Raw genomic sequence first — 18839 nt, 5'->3', positions numbered from 1 at the left:
TAATTTATATAGATTTTTCTTTTCCCACCTACTTCCATCATTTTTAAATGTATTTCCATCCATTGTTTTATCTCTACCTTTTAGCTTTTTTTTGATTCCTTCACCCCACCCCGCCCCCACTAGGGCTATCTGTACCTTGCTTGCCCTGCTTTCTACCCTTAATTAGCACATTCCTCAGATAATATCACCACCTTCAACACCTCTTTGTCCTTTTGTCTGTGACATCTTTTGGTTATCTCCACCTATCACTGGCCCTCTATCCAGCTCTACTTGTCCCACCCCACCTTGAACTAGCTTATATTTCACCTCTCTTCTATTTTTACTTAGTTCTGTTGAAGGGTCATTCGGACTCGAAACGTTAACTATGCTTTAAAAAAAAGGTTATTTTTCAGTTCCTAGAAAATGACACTTACCTAATTCCTGTATCCATTTTCAATTGAAAGGGGGATCGGGTTATTTATGGTATTTTTCTTTTCTTATGAACTGTTCTGAAACTGCCTGGAGCTCTTTACACATTCACCCTTATTATGCAATTTATATTCATTCAATTCTTGGTCACTCACGCCTGGAATGTTTCCCTTATCGGTGTCCCTTCATCGCAATCTTGTTGCACCTGTTTGTCAGTTCACCCATTTGAAAAGTATTTTATCCTAGGGATAAGTACATGTTTTTTTCTAGTTCACTATGTACATGGCCACAGCCATCACAAGAACCAATGATATAGAGACAAAACTCAGACAGTCACAAGAACAAAAGCTCAGCTATGAAAATCACTTCAATACTCTTAAATCATTTTCTTTAAAATTTTGGCTAACTCAAAGACAAAGCAGCTCCAAATACTTGATGCAACACAATGCAATGAAAACATCTGATAAAACTGACATAAATCAAAATAAAAATTGTAACAACTTCTCAATAAGGGAGATGTTAGTCAGAAACAACACCAAACAGCAGCAAACAGAGAACGTTTTTATCTCATCAGCCTGGACCACTTTCTAAGCTCCAGAAGTGTATGTTAATTCACTGAGCCATCCAGCATCTATTCTAAAATTAAAATGGAAATGCTGAAAACACAGCATACAATCATTATTGGTAAAGAGGTTTTTGGTCTTTACTCTTCAACGGTATTGTCTTTTAAAGCTATTGTGTCCTATGTAATGCAATTAACAGCGATTATTTAACTACCGCATAACTAGAAATACAAAAAGTGGCAAAATACGCAATCTACTCACCACACACACTCCATAGTGAATATGTGCGAGGGTTATTACTGTTGTCAGAACAATGAGAAGATGATATTCTTTGTCTTGTAGGATACCAGAGATCACAAAGATCACACCTGCAGCCAACGGCAGAAGAAGCCAACTGAGGGGTTGACAGCGAGTGTTACTCATCTGGCAAACTATGAGTTTACACTGCAGAGTAGAAGAAAACAAGCAGTTACTCACAGTTATACAAATAAAAGGACAAGCATGTTTCTTGATAATCCAAAAAAAATCAACATTTCCAAAAAGTGGACAGGGAATGCTCCTGATGAACTAGCCAAGTTCTATAGTTTATCCAGTTCATTCCAGTTACTGTTTTGGGGCTTTGCACTTTGTGTATACAAATCCAGCAGACAATTTGGCACAAATTCCCACAGTCATGACTGCGCTTCAAAAATGTTAAGGCACTGTATAAATGCAATTTTCTTATAGTTTTTAGAATATTGTGTTTACTTCTTGGACACAGTAAAGACAATAACTGAAATGTATGCAATCTCTGTTGTGTGATGATTAGGCTACTCTTGGAGTCTCCAGGAATTGAAGATCAATCTCCAGGACATTGCTGTGTCAAATCCTGGAATCACTGGAACATGAAAAAAGATTGGGTTTTTTTGTGATTTTCTTTGAACATCTCTCTTTACCAGATATAAAAATATTGAAAATGGTGAAAAACGCCTGGTTGGCTCACAGCCAAGCATCGGCCAATTGGATAATGATTCTTTTTGCTTTCCAATTAGCATAGGAAGGCAGTACGTCACAAGGATGCACATGTTGGCTGACTAATGGCTGGAGCATAGGGGCAAGTCATGTGATGAAACCTCCAGAAATACATTTAATCACAGTTGGCAACCCGACCACTCAAAGCAATTTCCTGCTATAGTTATATACTAAGATTATAATTTCTACAACATTTAAGTAAAAAACATTACAAATTTTGAAAAGTGCAGTAACTTCAATAAAAGATAGCACATGAATCCCTGTGCGCTGCCATGCTTAAACAAGAAGCCCCAAGTATATTCCATATATTTGTTGTTAGGTTCATGGCTTGTTTCAAATGTCATGTTGAGTGACAGCAGCAGCAAAGGGTCACATGAATTAGTTCAAGTTGAAAATGATTGGGAAAGATTATTATTGTTCTAATGACATCAAATGTATTACACCCATTTAATCAACTAGCTGTCCAATATTAATTTGCCAGCATTTATTCGCAATTTATATCAATCTCAAACACTGATCTTAATAGTTAGGTCAGCATGGCTTCATGAAGGGGAAATCATGCCTGACAAATTTATTAGAATTCTTTTGACAAATTTATTAGAATTCTTTGAGGAGGTAACAAGCAGGATAGATAAAGTGGAACCAGTAGATGTAATATACTTGGATTTCCAAAAGGCATTCAATAAGGTACTGCACGTAAGGCTACTCAATAAGAGCCCATGGTGTTGGGGGTAGTATATTAGCATGGACAGAGGATTGGCTAACTAATAGAAGACAGAGAGTTGGGATAAGGGGGGCATTTTCAGGATGGCAACCTGTAATTAGTGGAGTGCCACACGGATCAGTGCTGAGGCCTCAATTATTTACAGTATATATTAATGACTTGGATGAGGGAAATGAATGTTTGCAGATGACACAAAAATAGGTGGGAAGGCAAGTGGTGAGGATGACACAAGGAGTCTACAGAGAGATATAGACAGGTTAATTGAGTGGGCAAAAAAGTGGCAAATGGAATATCATTTGGGAAAATGTGAGGTTATGCACTTTGGCAGGAAGAATAGAGGAGCTGAATATTATTTAAATGGAGAAAGACTGCAGAAGGCTGAAGCACAGAGGGATTTGGGAGTCCTTGTGCATGAATCCCAAAAAGTCAACATACAAGTTCAACAGGTAATAGAGAAGGCAAGTGGAATGTTGGCCTTTATTTCAAAGGGAATGGAGTATAAAAATAGGGAAGTCTTGCTAAAACTATACAAGGGACCAGTTAGACCACACCTAGAATACTGTGAACATTATTGGTCCCCTTATCTAAGGAAAGAAATACTGGCATTGGAGGCAGTCCAGAGAACGTTCACTAGGTTGATTCCGGGTATGGAGGGATTTTCTTATAAGGAAAGATTGAGTAGGTTGGGCCTGTACTCATTGGCGTTTAGGAGAATGAGAGGTGACCTTATTGAAACAGAAAAGATTCTTAGGGGGCTTGATAGGGTAGATGCTGAGAGGTTGTTTCCCCTTGTGGGAGAGTCTAGGACCAGAGGGCATAATCTCAGAGTAAGGGGTCACCCATTTAAAACAGAGATGAGGAGGAATTTATTCTCTCAGGGGGTAGTTAATCTGTGGAATTCTTTACCGCAGAGGGCTGTAGAAACTGGGTCGTTAAGTATATTCAAGGCGGAGATGGACAGATTTTTAATCTATAAGGGAATCAAGGGTAATTGGGAAAAGGTAGGAAAGTGGAATTGAGGATTCAGATCAGCCATGATCTAATTGAATGGCAGAGCAGAGTCACGGGGCCGAATGGCCTACTTCTGCTCCTATGTCTTATGGTAATGATTGAATTACTGTGAAATATGTGAACTGCCTTTATAACCTTAATAACCTCATTTATTTTGCCAATAAACTCTCACCTACAAATTGTTTCCTTCCTCGATATTTAAGTACTGCTAATTGCATTTGAGGGTAAGCAATAGATGACAATGTATAATTTGCTGCCTGACTTCTTTCATGATTTGGCGAGAAAGGGTTACTCACTCAGGAGCTTGCATGTTTTCAAACTGAAGGTTCATAAAGGCTAATAAAATTCAAAAATCTTGACTTTTTCCATCAAGGACCTTATTGGTGGAAGGTTTTCTTGAAACTATCACCATTTTTACTACAGAAACTAAGAACATTTGTGAATTTGCTGTTCATTAAAAGAGCATCCAACAATTAAGTAGTACAAGCATTCCAGACTACCCATCTCGTGAGCTTTGATAATTCTTCCTATTGTCAAACAGTTCTAAAACAAGTGAATGAAGTATCCAAAAGTACCGAGTAATCAATATTTAACAATTGTCAATCAGCAAAGATTGTAAGATAATAGTAAACAAATCTCTCCCCGTTAACACAAAGGAACGACTCTAAAAGAGAGCCACACCTGTTGGTTATGGAACAGCATTCTGAAAGTCCATTAGATATACTGCTTTAAGTTGCACACCGCTGCATGAATATGCCACATTTCAACAAATCATGCAAGTGAGTTCGCAGCCTCCCAAAAAAATGTTAACCAATGCAAAAATCAGTCGTCAAGATTGTACTTCACTGCCGGGTTCTGGTGTCCACCATGTTAGCATGGGCTACTCAAATTATTCTCAACTGGAAACTGATTGAGGCACCAAGGAAGTTCAGAGAAATTTTCACTGGGCATCAAAAAGATGGTTGCCATCAGTCCCACAGCTTTCAGACAATGCTTTTGAGTTATTTTTCAATCTCAAAGAGAGACAGCACAGCTTAAAGCAGAAAATGAATAAGCATGGTTGTGAGACTATTCCCAAAGATCTATCCAATTGACAGTTAAGAACACAAACCTGCTTTGGCTCTAAATATGATTAATTGATGAGAAACGTTTAAAAAAACTGATCAACCACTGATCCAAATAGGAATAGGTCTGTAAATGATGCATCGATAGATGGGCTGCTGCCATAGACAAACATGCTGTAAGTACATCATCAGAAGTAATACTGAAATAGAAATGTAACATTTTCCTTTGATGTACCATTAGGGAAATACATGACAACAACACATTCAGGGTTTCAGAAGGTTTATTGCCCCTTCAAAATGCCCAGTGATGTTGTAAAATATACAGTGCCACTGAATGGTCTACGTCTATTAACTGCTAACCCAGCAGTGCCACAGTTCATGCATCACTTAGCAACCAACTTAAGAGCAACAAGCAGGCTATTTTCCTCTTAATCGTGCGAAATCCTACAAATAATTTGTATGAGTGGATCTTACCGTGATATTAGAAAATGCTGTGCCAACCAAAAAGTATACTATTCTTGGATGTTTCCCTATAACATCGTATGGTGATGTACAGACCCAGAACGTGCAAAGACCAAAAAGCAATACTGGTGAGATGAACGGCAGCATGGCTTCATAAAAGGAATGGTGCTTCAGGGTGTTAGACCTATATGCTCTGGGAATTGAGAGCACAGTTAGTCAAAATAGTCAAACTCTACCTCAGTTATGCAAATTTCCTAGGCCAAAATATTTATAATGCTATGTTTATAATAAAATGCTTTACCATGCAGTACAGCGCAAATAACTCCTCAAAAATTCAAACTTTGAGCTTAAAATAGACCCCCCAAAATGATACCACCCCCGCTGCAAGGTTTTACTCTCTATACTATTGTACATTACTTTGCAAAACTTGGGTTTCCAAGGCATTTCTTTCCTTGAATGTACTTAATAATTTGCCCTAAAGTTCACAGATGCTATACATCATCCAAGCACAATATATATTATATCTTCATAGCTAATCTCAAAAGCATTTAGAATCCCAGGCCCAATGAACAGGTAAACATGAAGGATATTATGTCTCCAAATTCATTTCAAAGAATATTGGAATAAAGAGTAAATGAGGCTGCTATATAGACTAAATTTGTGATTGAGGTTAAGAACACCAAGCATTCAATAAGGTTATTCAAAATAGCAATCATTAGCTTTTAAAATACATTTTTAAAAGAAAATTTTCAAATGATAACATTAACACTTGACAAAACTTCACAAACATGGAAGCAATTTGAATTTATCTAAAGCAGGTACTTACTTGAAAACATTATACAAACTCACAGGAAATGTGACGATAAAGGCACAACCTAGAAAACAAATGAATTAATTGTCAATTCATAAGCAACAGTATATGTCCATCAGACTAGGTGACCAACATTTTCAATAAATTTGCAATGGCAGGCTGAGAAAATCTCCACATCCAAACCACCCAATTAAGGAAAATGGTATGTTCAAGATGGGAACAATGCTTCAATATTTCTGGTGCTCAGTCATAAATGTAATACCATTGCCCCACATTTTAGAAGTTTTAAGACAAATAAAGTTAATTAATGCCCAATGTCTTCCCACCTGGTTAGATTTCAATTCACTAATGTGATGTTGAAAAACCAAGTATTACAGTCAGGAGATGTCAAAAATTTCTGGTGCTGTAACAGTTAGATCATTGAAGCATAGTGACCATAGGACCCAAACTATGGCCCATGGACTAGTTCTGACATTCATGTCCTGGTAATCTAGCCCAGGAAGCTCAGGTCATAGTCTTATTCATATTAGATGTCTCACATCTGCTTTATCCTGTTTGAATTTCTTATGCCTCATTAGTAATAATTCCTAAATCAGAACACCAAAATAGGTTAGCATCACTAGCTTTACATATAGGAAAATTAATGAGAATATTGTCTTAAACATCATAAATAGTCCATGGGGCTCCATGGCATGCATTTACATGGCTCACAGAGTCAAACAGTTTGGTCAATCCTAATTTAGAGAGTTTAAAGGTCTGGACTTTGTGGTAGTGATGACAGCAAAATTGTCAGCATTCACTATCCTTACTCTTCAGAAACTGACAGCAACCTCTGGAGTCCACACATGCATGGAATAACATGGAAATCCGAAAGTTGCTTTAGGCAATTCTACGCTGTTCCTGTTGACGCACCCCGGACTACAATCAACAGAAAATCTACTGAATTAATGAAATCTTATGCTGTTGGCCTCAATGTAACTCCCCAAAGTTACATCTTGTTGTAACTGGAATTAAGTTAAAAAAGTGGAGGGCATGAACTTTCTGGTTTATTGTTTGTGAGAATACTTCAATGTGATTAACTGCCTACTTTGCTTGCTGACAACACTGCTGTTGCACTGCAAGAAATCCACTTAACTTGGCGCCAGATAAAAACTGCCACTGAGAAAGCAAAAAGCAATGCCATAGAGATCGCTAGATCTTTGTGGGCAACATTCTTCAAAGTCAGCAGGGAGCACAGTTGCTTCGCCATTGGTGGTAAAATCCAGCCACAGTTTTATTTCTGCCTGCTTGTATTTTTGGCATTGTCTATCACCTACATTTACATCTCAACTTTTATTTTACCTACATGGCATCTTTTAACATGTATTTTATCCTGGTTTTATATTTAAATTCCAATAACACCGACTCTATTTTTGAGTTCCAAACTCTTCATGGTGTTAATGTGCAACCTGGACCCGTTTAAGCAAAATTCAGTCTATAATTGCCTGAAGACTTGTCCCAAAAATAAGAATGCAGAATTTGACCTGATTGCTTCAACAACACAACCAGGCCAAACTTGGACATGATGTTTGGGCTAACACTTGAAATGTGAAAGCAGTCTAAAGTGAGTTTTAAAAACACTACCTCACACATGACCTACAAGCTAAACAGAAAAATGGGATATTCAAATCTGTGTAGAGATTTAAGGAAACATTAATTTGGAACCTTCCTGCGCGCCCCACAAAAAATGCAATTCTTTTTCTCCTAACTGTATGTCACACTTGTGCTCAGAACTTCTCTTAAGCATAAGTTGCCAGTAAAAAAAACAATATGGCAAAATGAGTAATACAAAGCCAAAATGCTTTAGGGTGAAAGGGGAAAGGTTTAGGGGGAACTTCTTCACTCAGAAAATGGTGAGAGTGTGGAACGAGCTACCATCTGACGTGGTAAATGCGGGCTCACTCTTAAGTTTTAAGAATAAATTAGATAGATACATGGATGGAAGAGGTCTGGACAAGGTTAATTTAAAAGGGATCCCTTCCTCCCGTGGATACCTTTTCCCAGTCCAAATGTATTTATGTTTAAGGAGACAATTTAACCAGGCTTTGTTGAGTCAAAGAAAGAGTAAGTTTATCAGTTACTGAAAACCTGAGAAAAAAAATAATAAAAACGCAAAACACATATACACAGATCAGGAATGGGAAGTCGAGTCCAAATAAAAATTTTAAAAGTTATACAAATCAGTCTTTGGCTTGTCCGTGAGGCATAGATGGCGGAACATTGCTGCGTTAAGTTGGGTGATTCCGGGGGAGCTGACTTTGGCAGTTTAGCATTTGGTTTGGAGACACTTGGTTCTGCAGGTTGGCCAAAGAAGCTGTCCTATTTCCTTTTTGAGTGAGAGAGAGAAAAGAAAGACAGAGAGAGAGAGAGAGAAAAGAAAGAGAGAGAGAGAGAGAGAAAAGTGAGAGAGAAAAGAGAGAGAGAGAGAGAGAGAGAGAGAGAAAAGAGAGAGAGAGAGAGAGAGAAAGGAAAGAGAGAGAGAGAGAGAGAGGGAGAGAAAATAAAGAGAGAGAGAGAGAGAAAAGAAAGAGCGAGAGAGAGACTGACTTTTGCCTGCAAGCTGCAAGGATGCCTAGCTGATGATCTTCTGCTGTGACTATCACAGCACACTAGAACACTAGCACATGCAGATCAGCTCTGCAGCTAGCTTTTTAACCTATTTCCTGGAAGGGAAAAAAATCAAACATGTCTTTTGCCCATAGTCCGTTTTCTTTCAACTCAGACCATTTCTACACTCTGAAATATAACTCAACAGGAGATAGGTTTTGGATGTCTACTGAGATGTGGCAGTCTCCATCGTCTCTGCAACCACAGGAGATTAAAGTTCAGTCTTTTGCATTTTATTTCTTCCTTTCAAGTGTCTCTGTCTGAAGTTGGCCTTGAAAACTTTTTAGGTGCGACATCCCATGTTCTCTCTGGACCAGTCGGTCAACTATAACCCACAGAGGAATTTTCCAGAAAGTGGTTACTTTACATTCTCAGCCATCTTTTGATCGGTGTCTTTGCTTGTATGTCTTTTAAAAAAAAAAAGACGTCTTCCTTAAAAAATGCAATATGCCCGTAAGTAATTTGGGACTGTAATCCACTGTCATGACACTGGTTCTCTCTCCACAGATGCTGCCTGACCTGAGCATTTTCAGCATTTTGTGTTTTTATTTACAATAAAATTAATCTTTGATTCAGAATCTAATTTCATGATTTTGTTTAAATGTACTCCTTTTACAGGTCTATGCAACACTCCCGAGTCAGAAGGACAAGATAGTAACATTCTCCCACTCGGACTGAAGGGATACAAATGACTGTCCTTTGACAGTGGGGCTGAGATCAAAAGCTCACCCCCCGCAGATGGGAACCTACATCCTATGTGAAGCACAGAGGCACAACTTCGGAGTCTATATTTTCACCATGCTTAATGAATTTTTAATACTGTTTTTCACACTGATAACTCTTGCCATATTTAACTAAAGCTACATACCCAGAATCATGACACTGAAGAGGTCTCTGTACTGGAAATTAAGGAAGATGGGTCCATACCAAGCTTCAACGCCAACTATAGCAGTTATGATGTATACAATTGAAATAGTCTGGAAGAGAATTAAGAGGTCTAAGCTTTTTGAGGCTTCTCTTTGCGGCCTGCCTTACTGCAGTGCTCTGCATTTGTTAGTGGCTATCTGCAACAGATTTACAACATCTAAATCATTTCATATTTAGTTTAACATGCTTAACCATCTCTATGAAGAAGAAGTGTTGTAAATAATTATCTTAAACACTGTAGTGAGAAGGTGGCAAGTCTAAGCCAATTAATTAATTGTATAGAAATGTTCACCATCTGGAATCTTCCATTTAACAAGGTAATCATAACAATAAATACCATTAACTGACATATTCAAGTTGCATCTTGAGTATATAAAATTCTTACACTTTCCACACTGCAGACATTAGGATTACAGCAGACAGGATTTAAGCGGATCTTCGCACATTTTTTTTTAAAAATTGTCATTTTATAGAATAAAAATAAACTAATATCCTCGAGATGCTGCAGTTTGGTCGGCATTAAAATATTTTAATTTTAAAAGAACAGACTAATATTTACTGAACTGTTTCAGAAGAATATGGTTGAATCCATACACAGTGCCCTTCAAAGTCAACATCTCATTATGAGCATTCATCTATTTTGAGCAAAGTATCAAGCCTAAAGATCACCCTTTTTGGAACTGAAGGGAAGAAGTTGAGGTAAACAAGGATCAACACAAAATGGTTCTCGTGGCCTGGATTTTGCAGTCAACATTGAAGTGAGGGCACTCACTGCTGACCTCAAAGAAAGCTTTCGCTCAGAGATATAACCACCTCTATGGCAAGAACGTCACCTTTCAACGTGCAATTGGTTGCAGCGTAGTTTAATGAGGATTCCAGGGTTGAGCTGCATTGATGTCATCAAGCTGTCCAGGCAGCCAGTCGCATTGACAGTCAGTCAGTCATTAACAGACAGTCAACCAGGAAGTGGAAAGCATGAATCAAGTCACTTCTAAAAAATTTTTATTCGGAACAAATTAAAGTTTGGGACTTACACACGGGGTATAAGCTGAAGCCAAAATATGAGCAAACTTTAAAAAATAGTAATTCATCATAATGAAGACATTTAACATTCCACAAATATAAAATTTTCTTTTTAGGGCCAGATCAGTTTTTTAGTCATACATTACTCAGGTCACCATGATAAGCCTTGTGGTGTAGCTGGGTTTAACTTTTTACGGGGCTTCTAACAGTAATAGGAGAGCAGAAAAGGGGAAATTCTAACCAAATCAATTGATTTTACTGATTGTCGGGATGGGGTGGGGATCCAGAGTGTAGCCTGTGGCAGTGCAGTAAGTGACAGACTGCAACTTCAGATTTCCATGTCAACTTGCACTAAATCCTGAAGTGGTGGTCAGAGTCAGAGGGAATAAGGCAGCAAATGCTGAGAGTTTGTCTCAAAAGCCTTCCAAATTCCGGGCCGTTTTAAACCGAGAGTAGGGGTTAAGAGTAGATGGTCAGATCAGCAAATGGGGATCGGTGCTGGAACCACAGTTGCTCACATTTAACATCAATAATTTGGACTCCGAAATCAGAAGCAGAATTTCAAAATTTGCAGAAGACACCAAATTGGGAGATGCAGTTAACACAAAGAATGTGACAAAATACAAGACATTAAAAAGCTTGCAGAATGGAAAAGTATTTAGAAAATATATTTCAATATAGCCAAGCGTGAGGTGGTGCATTTGGTTAGAAAGAATAGGAGGCCAAGTGCTTCTTGAAAAATAAGTGTCTGAATAGGTTAGAAGAGCAAAAGAATTTAGGAGTACGGATACACAAATCACTAAAAGTAGCCTTGCAGGTTCATAATGCCATAAACAAAAAGCAAGTCAAGCACTGGAGTTCATTTCTAAAGGGATCGGCTTGAAGAGCAGATAAGTTAAACTTGTGTAGAACCTTGGTTCGACCACACTTGGGAGTACCATGCACAGTTCTGGCCTCCATATTATGAAAAGGATACACAAGTATTGCAGAAGGTGCAAAAATGATCACAAGGATAGTGCCAGAACCAAGAGCGTATGCTTATCAGGAAAGCTGAACCAGTTCTGATGGAGATCTTTAAAACAAAAAAAAATTTCCACTTGCAGGGGAGTCTTAAAACCAGAAGTCGTAAAAATATAAGGTACTCTAATAAATCCAATAATGAATTCAGGAGAAACCTCTCTAATCAAAGTATGGCAAGAATGTGTAATGTGTAACAAGGAGTAGTTGAGGAAAATAGTACAGGTGCATTTAAAGGCTGGCTAGATAAATACATGAAGAGAATGGATTAGAAGGACACACTTATAGGGTTAGATGAAGTAAAGTGGGAGGAGACTTGTATAGAACATAAATGCAGCTTAGACTAGTTGGGCCAAATGGCCAGTTTCTAAGCCCTACACTCGATGTTCTATTCATCACTTGTGCTAATGGATGCTATTTTTCTTTCATTCAATAGATTTTGTGCCAGTTTCAAAAAAAAAGTGTCAAAAATCAATGGACTTCAATTGACAACTAAACACATGTACACAGTAGGTAGGGCTATGTTTTGTCTTACACGATCACTGCACATCAAAACTATGTGAAGCACTTTGTGACATTTCACAAACTGCTACTTAAATCAAAATATTTTTATTTTTGAAGTCACTTACCACTTGACTAATGTCATATCCCCAAGGAAGGAAAAGGACTCCTGTATTGTACTTCTCCCAGTGGGAAAGTATGAAGGAAAACAGCACCACCCACAGAATGAAGAAAAGGGTAAGAACACTGACACCTGCATCCCCACGTCCAAAGATGGAATAGACAGTGACTACAAAAAATATACACGCCCAGCTGTCCAAGCCATGGTCAAACAGTTCTCCAAGTGGAGTGCTGGAGCTGGTCCGCCGAGCTTGCTTCCCATCAACCCCATCTGTCAGAAATTGATAAAGAGATAAACTCAGTGTTAGAGTCACCACAGTGTTTCCCAAAAGAAACAATCTTGGTTTTATAACCAAGTATGTATATTCCACATATCCAGGTATAAAAACATTGTTACATCTTCCTCTTTTTTCTTCATTGGGTTATGCAAATATCTGGTTAGGAAAAGGAAATCATGACACATTGACTGTACATCTCTGAACAACAATTTGTATTTATACAGCATCTTTAACATAGTAAAACACCTAAGGTGTTGCACAGGAGGATGATAAAACAAAATTTGACACCAAGTCATCTAAGAAGTTATTAGAGCAGATGACCAAATGCTTGGTCAATGGGGTAGGTTTTAAGGCATCTCTTAAAGGAGGAAAGAGAGGGCAGAGAGATTTTGGGGGTGGGGGGTGGGGGGGGGGTAGGAATTCCAGAGCTGGCAGCTGAAGGCAAGGCTACCAACAGTACAGCGATTAAAACTGGGGATACTCAAAGAGGCCTGAGTTGGAGCAGCGCAGATAACTTTGAAGGTTGGAACAGCTTACAGTGGCGAGACCATGGAGGGGTGTGAAAACAAGGATGAGAATTTTAAAATCGAAGTGTAACTTAACTGGAAGCCAATGTTGATTAGCAAGAAAAATAAAGTTCCTATTGTATTCATCTTAAATGCGTTGGAACAGGAGCAAGCCATTCAGCCCCTCAAATCAGTCTCACCATTTAATTAGATAATAGCTGATCTGTATCGACTCCATCAACCCACCACTGAAATCCTTAAAACCCTTGCCAAACAAAAATATATCAATCTCAGTTTTGAAGTTTTCAACTGACCTAACCTCAAGAATTTTTTTGGAGGAGTATGTTTCAGATTTCCACAATTTTTTTTATGAAGGAGTGCTTTCTGATATCACCCCACAATAGCTTAGCTCTAACTTTAAGGTTATACCGCCAAGTTCTGGACTTGCCTCACGAGAGAAAGTTATTCCTCTCTACCTTCCATATTAATTTCTCTGATCATCTTAAGCATCTCAACTTTTTTTTTAAAAATTTCTTTCATGGGATATAGGTGTCGTTGGCTAAGCTAGCATTTGTTGCCCATCCCCAATTGCCCTTGAGGTGATGGTGGTGAACTTCCTCCTAGGACTGCTGCAGTCCATGTGGCATAGGTACAGGAGGGAGGGAGTTCCAGGATTTTGACCCACCAACAATGAAGGAACGATCTAGTTCCAAGTCAGGATGGTGAGTGGCTTGGAGAGTGGCTTGGAGAGAAACTTGCAAGTGGTGGTGTTCCCATCCATCTGCTACCCTTTTCTTTCTAGGTGGTAGAGGTCACAGGTTTGGAAGGCGTAGTTGAAGGAGGTTTGCCAAATTTCTGCAGTACATTTTGTAAATGGCACACGCTGCAACCACTATGCATCGATGGTGGAGAGAGTGAATGTTTTAGGTGGTGGATGGGGTGCCAATCAAGCGAGCTTCTTTGTCCTGAATGGTGTCAAGCTTCTTGAGCGTTGTTGGAGTTGCACTCATCCAGGCAAATGGAGAGAATTCCAACACACTCCTGACTTGTGACTTGTAGATAGTAGACAGGCTTTGGGTGAGTCAGAAAGTGAATTACTGACCGCAGAATCCCCAGCCTCTCTCCTGCTCTTGTAGCCACAGTATTTATATGGCTGGTCCAGTTCAGCTTCTGGTCAATGGTAGTCCCCATGAGGTTGATGGTGGGGGATTCAGCTACAGTAATGCCATTGAATGTTGAGGGGGACTAGTTAGGAACATAGGAAATAGAAAATAAAGGCAAAATACTGCAGATGCTGGAAATCTGAAACAAAAACAAAATGCTGGAAAAACTCAGGAGGTCTGACAGCATCTGTGGAGAGAAAGACAGAGTTAACGTTTCGAGTCCGTATGACTCTTCTTCAGAGCTAAAGGGAAGTAGAAATGTTTCTACTTTTCTACTTCCCTTTAGCTTTGAAAAGTCATATGGACTCAAAACGTTAACTCTGTCTTTCTCTCCACAGATGCTGTCAGACCTGCTGAGTTTTTCCAGCATTTTGTTTTTGTGTAGGAAATAGAAGTAGGTTATTCAGTCCCTCGTGCCTGCTCTGCCATTCAACGAGATCATGGCTGATCTACTTCAATGCCATTTTCCCGCACTATCCTCATATCCCTCATTACCTTTAATATTTAAAAATCTGTTGACCCCTGTCTTGAACATACCCAATGACTAAGCCTCCACAGCCCTCTGGATAGAGGATTGCAAAGATTCATCACCCTCCAAGTGAAGGAATTCCTCCTCATCTCATTCCTAAAGGCCCTTATTCTGAGACAATGTCCCCTGATTCTGGACTCCCCAGCCAGGGAAACATCCTTCCTGTATCTATCCAATTGAGCACTGCAAGAATTTTGTATGCTCGAATGAGGTCAGCTCCCATCATTCTTCCAAGCTGGACAATGCGGGCCCAATCTCTCCTCATAGGACAATGCTGCCAATCCCAGGAATCAGTCTGGTGAACCTTCACTGCACTCTCTCTATGGCAAGTATATCCTTCCTTAGGGGGAAAACTCTCCACTGGTTGGAGTCATACCTAGCACAAAGGAAGATGGTTGTGGTTGTTGGAGCTCAGTCATCTCAGCTCCAGGACATCACTGCAGAAGTTCCTCAGGGTAGTGTCCTCGGCCAAATCATCTTCAGCTGCTTCATCAGTGACCTTCCTTCCATCATAAGGTCAGAAGTGTGGATGTTCGCTGATAATTGCAAAATGTCCAGCACCATTCTCAGCGTGACTCCTCAGATACTGAAGCAGTCTATGTCTAAATGCAGCAAGGCCTGGACAACATCCAGGCTTGGGGTGACAAGTGGCAAGTAACATTCACACCACATAAGTGTCAGGCAATGACCATCTCCAACAAGAGAGAATCTAACCATCGCCCCTTGATGTTCAATGGCATTACCATCACTGAATCCCCCACTATCAACATCCTGGGGGCTACCATTGACCAGAAACTGAACTGGACTAGCCATATAAACACTGTGGCTACAAAAGCAGGTCAGGGGCTAGGAATAGTGTGACGAGTAACTCACCTCCTGACTCCCCAAAGCCTGTCCACCATCTACAAGGCACAAGTCAGGAGTGTTATGGAATACTCCCCATTTACCTGGATAAGTGCAGCTCCTACAACACCCAAGAAGCTTGACACCATCAAGGACAAAGCAGCCCGCTTGATTGGCACCACATCCACAAACATTCACTGCCTCCACCACCAATGCACAGTAGCAGCAGTGTGACCCACCTACAAGATGCACTGCAGGAATTCACCAAAGCTCGTTCAACAGCAACTTCCAAACCTACGACCACTACCATCTAGGAGGACAAGGGCAGCAGATAGATGGGGACACCACCACCTAGCAGTTCCCCTCCAAGTCACTCACCATCCCGACTTGGAAATATATCGCTGTCCCTTCACTGTCGCTGGGTCAGAATCCTGGAACTCCCTTCCTAATAGTACTGTGGGTGTACCCACACCACATGGACTGCAGCGGTTCAAGAAGGCAACTCACCACCACCTTCTCAAGGGCAACTAGGGATGGGCAATAAATGATGACCCAGCCAGCGAAGCCCACATCGCATGAATGAATAAAAAAAGGACCAAAACTGTATACAATACTCCAGGTATGGTCTCACCAAGGTTCTATACAATTGCAGCAAGACCTCTTTACTCCTACACTTACATCCTCTTGCAATAAAGGCCAACATAACATTTACATTCCTAATTACTTGCTGTACATATTAGCTTTCAGTGACTGATGAACAATGCCTCCCAGGTCCCTTTGGACTTCAACATTTCCCAATCTCTCACCATTTAAGAAATACTTACATTTCTGCTTTTCCTACCAAAGTGGTTAATTTCACATTTTTCCACCTTATAATCCATCTGCCATGTTCTTGCCCACTCGATAAGGCTGTCCAAATCTACTCTATGCCTTTTTGCATCCTCCTCATAACTCACCTTCCCACTTAGTTTTGTGCCATCAGCAAACTTGGAAATATTACAATTGATCCCCACATCCAAAGCATTAATAGATTGTGGATGCCTGGAGACTAATAACTAATTCTTGTGGCAGCCTACTAATCACAGCCTGCCAATCTGAGAATGACCGGCTTATTCCTACTCTGTTTTCTGTCCGTTAACCAATTCTCAATCCATGCCAGTATAGTATATTACCCCTACTCCCATGTGCTCTAATTTTGCTTACTTAACCTCTTGCTTGAGACCTTATCAACAACCTTCTGAAAATCCAAATACACCACATCCAATGATTCACCCTTATCTTTTCTGCGAGTTACATACTCAAAAAACTCTAACACTTTTGTCAAACATGATTTCCCTTTAATCCTTTTGACTCTGCTCAATCCTACCTATCTTTAGTCTCTCTCTTGTTGGAGATGATCATTGTGTGGCTCAAATGTCACTTGCCACTTATCAGCTCAAGCTTGAAGAGGCAGGTCTTGCTACATGCAAGCATGGACTACTTCAGTATCTGAGGCGTCACAAATGGTACTGAACATTGCAGAGTGGACATCCCCATATCTGACCTTATGATGGAGGGAAGGTCATTGATGAAACAGTTGCAGATGGTTGGATCTAGGGCACTATCCTGAGGAACTCCTGCAGCGATGCCCTGGGACTGAAATGATTGACCTCCAATAACTACAATCATTTTCCTTTGTGCTAGGTATGACTGCAACCAGTTCAAACATTTCCCCCTGATTACCACTGACTTCTGTTTTGCTAGGGCTCCTTGATGCCACACTAGATCACTTCTTAAACTACAAGTTCAAGGGACTACTAGACTATCCAGGGTCTTACATTTTCCTCCTCCATTCTCTTCTCTATCTCTCAACAATTGGAAAGCGTGCATCGCTGGCATTTATTGCTCTTGAAATACTGAAAGGCCTTCTTGAATTAATTTGCAGTAGTTCAAAACTACCGAATGGACTTCATATGGCAGTTAAGATTCAAGATTGGTGTGAAACTAGAATAATATGGTCTATAATGGTCAAAAACATGATGGAGGCCAGGAAGGGAAGGTGAGTGATCAGCAGCTTGGCAGGACTAAGGTCCAGAGAAACCACCATCTCAGAGATAAGATAAGCTCGGAGAGTGTATGGCGGTACATGGAAGAGAAACTGGAAAAAAAAAAGTGAGCTTTGGGCTAGGGAAGGAGACTGTTTGGCTTGGTTGGCAAGTGGAAGAGGGATGCTGCATGGGCAGCTAACCCCATGGTCTCTATCTTAAGTGACATCGAAGTCCTTGAGCTCCTCACACTTGTTGGAGGTGAGAATGGAAGGAGTCGAGGGGGGAGGAGTTTTAAGATGTGGTTGGCAGTGAAGAAAAGAAGCATGTTATCTTCACAATCCAGGATGACCACAATCACAACTCAATTACAATTCCAAGTATATGTTCATAATACCATCATGGTATTAAATAAGTTAGCAATCTAAATAGAATGCAGTATCACCTGACACAAAGGTTCTCAAATTGGGACCGTGGAACCCAGACACCTTCAGGGGGCCTTACAGATGGGCAACATGGACAATAGCCCAGGGCGCCGTGGTCAAGAGTAAGTAAGTGAGTTGCAGCCAGAGATGTGCTCTGCTCCCACAATGCTCCTGTGCTTCCTGTGCTCTGCTAGTGCTGTCCCACCCTGGGCTCCTTCCTTCTCTGTGCTTTGCTTCCTCAGCATTTCTAAACTCCCTCTGCTCCCCTAGTGCTTTCTCGGTGCTCTGTTCTCTGCAGACTTTTGCTTCTCTCTGGTCTCCTGCCAATGATATACAGACTCTGCAGTAAGCAGACATACCCCATCTCACTGATATTGGTCGGTAAATATTTGTTTTCTTAAAAAACATTATTAAAAGACTATTTACATGGGACACTTTCACATTATGAGTGTTATACAGTATTATAATTTAGATGAGGGTTCCATGATAATTAATCCATTCGAAAAGGGGTCCTTCAACAAAAGATTTGAGAACCACTGACCTAGCGTATATGCTGTGAAGTTTAGGAAACCAGCAGCAATCCATACCCAACTGGGAACATGCACATAACCTGCACCTGTAACAGAAAGAGGGGGAAAAATGTGCTCACTCTCCAATAAGAGATCAAGATTCTCTAAGCATTTGCTCAACAAAACGTGTCACAGAACAAAGTTTTCCTTTTTAAGTTACCAGAAATCAATACCTGCATTTTATTTGAAATAGAAGAATTCAACTGCCTCCTTT

General features: G+C 40.0%; 1 protein-coding gene across 1 annotated transcript in view; it reads right to left on the bottom strand.

Annotated features, from left to right (window-relative positions):
- Nucleotides 1-18839, bottom strand: part of selenoi (selenoprotein I) — a 67188-nt gene that overhangs the window by 8577 nt on the left and 39772 nt on the right. Inside the window, exons 4-9 of the mRNA XM_078541504.1 lie at nucleotides 18598-18672; nucleotides 12297-12559; nucleotides 9569-9677; nucleotides 6070-6118; nucleotides 5256-5436; nucleotides 1233-1415 (exon numbers count right to left, since the gene is read on the bottom strand). Of these exons, the coding sequence (XP_078397630.1) occupies nucleotides 1233-1415; nucleotides 5256-5436; nucleotides 6070-6118; nucleotides 9569-9677; nucleotides 12297-12559; nucleotides 18598-18672 (860 nt within the window). The remainder of the gene's footprint in view (nucleotides 1-1232; nucleotides 1416-5255; nucleotides 5437-6069; nucleotides 6119-9568; nucleotides 9678-12296; nucleotides 12560-18597; nucleotides 18673-18839) is intronic.

Source organism: Cetorhinus maximus, chromosome 5 (genome assembly GCF_964194155.1).
Source record: "Cetorhinus maximus chromosome 5, sCetMax3.hap1.1, whole genome shotgun sequence".
Lineage (NCBI taxonomy): Eukaryota > Metazoa > Chordata > Chondrichthyes > Lamniformes > Cetorhinidae > Cetorhinus > Cetorhinus maximus.
This window is presented reverse-complemented; position numbering and strand designations above follow the sequence as displayed.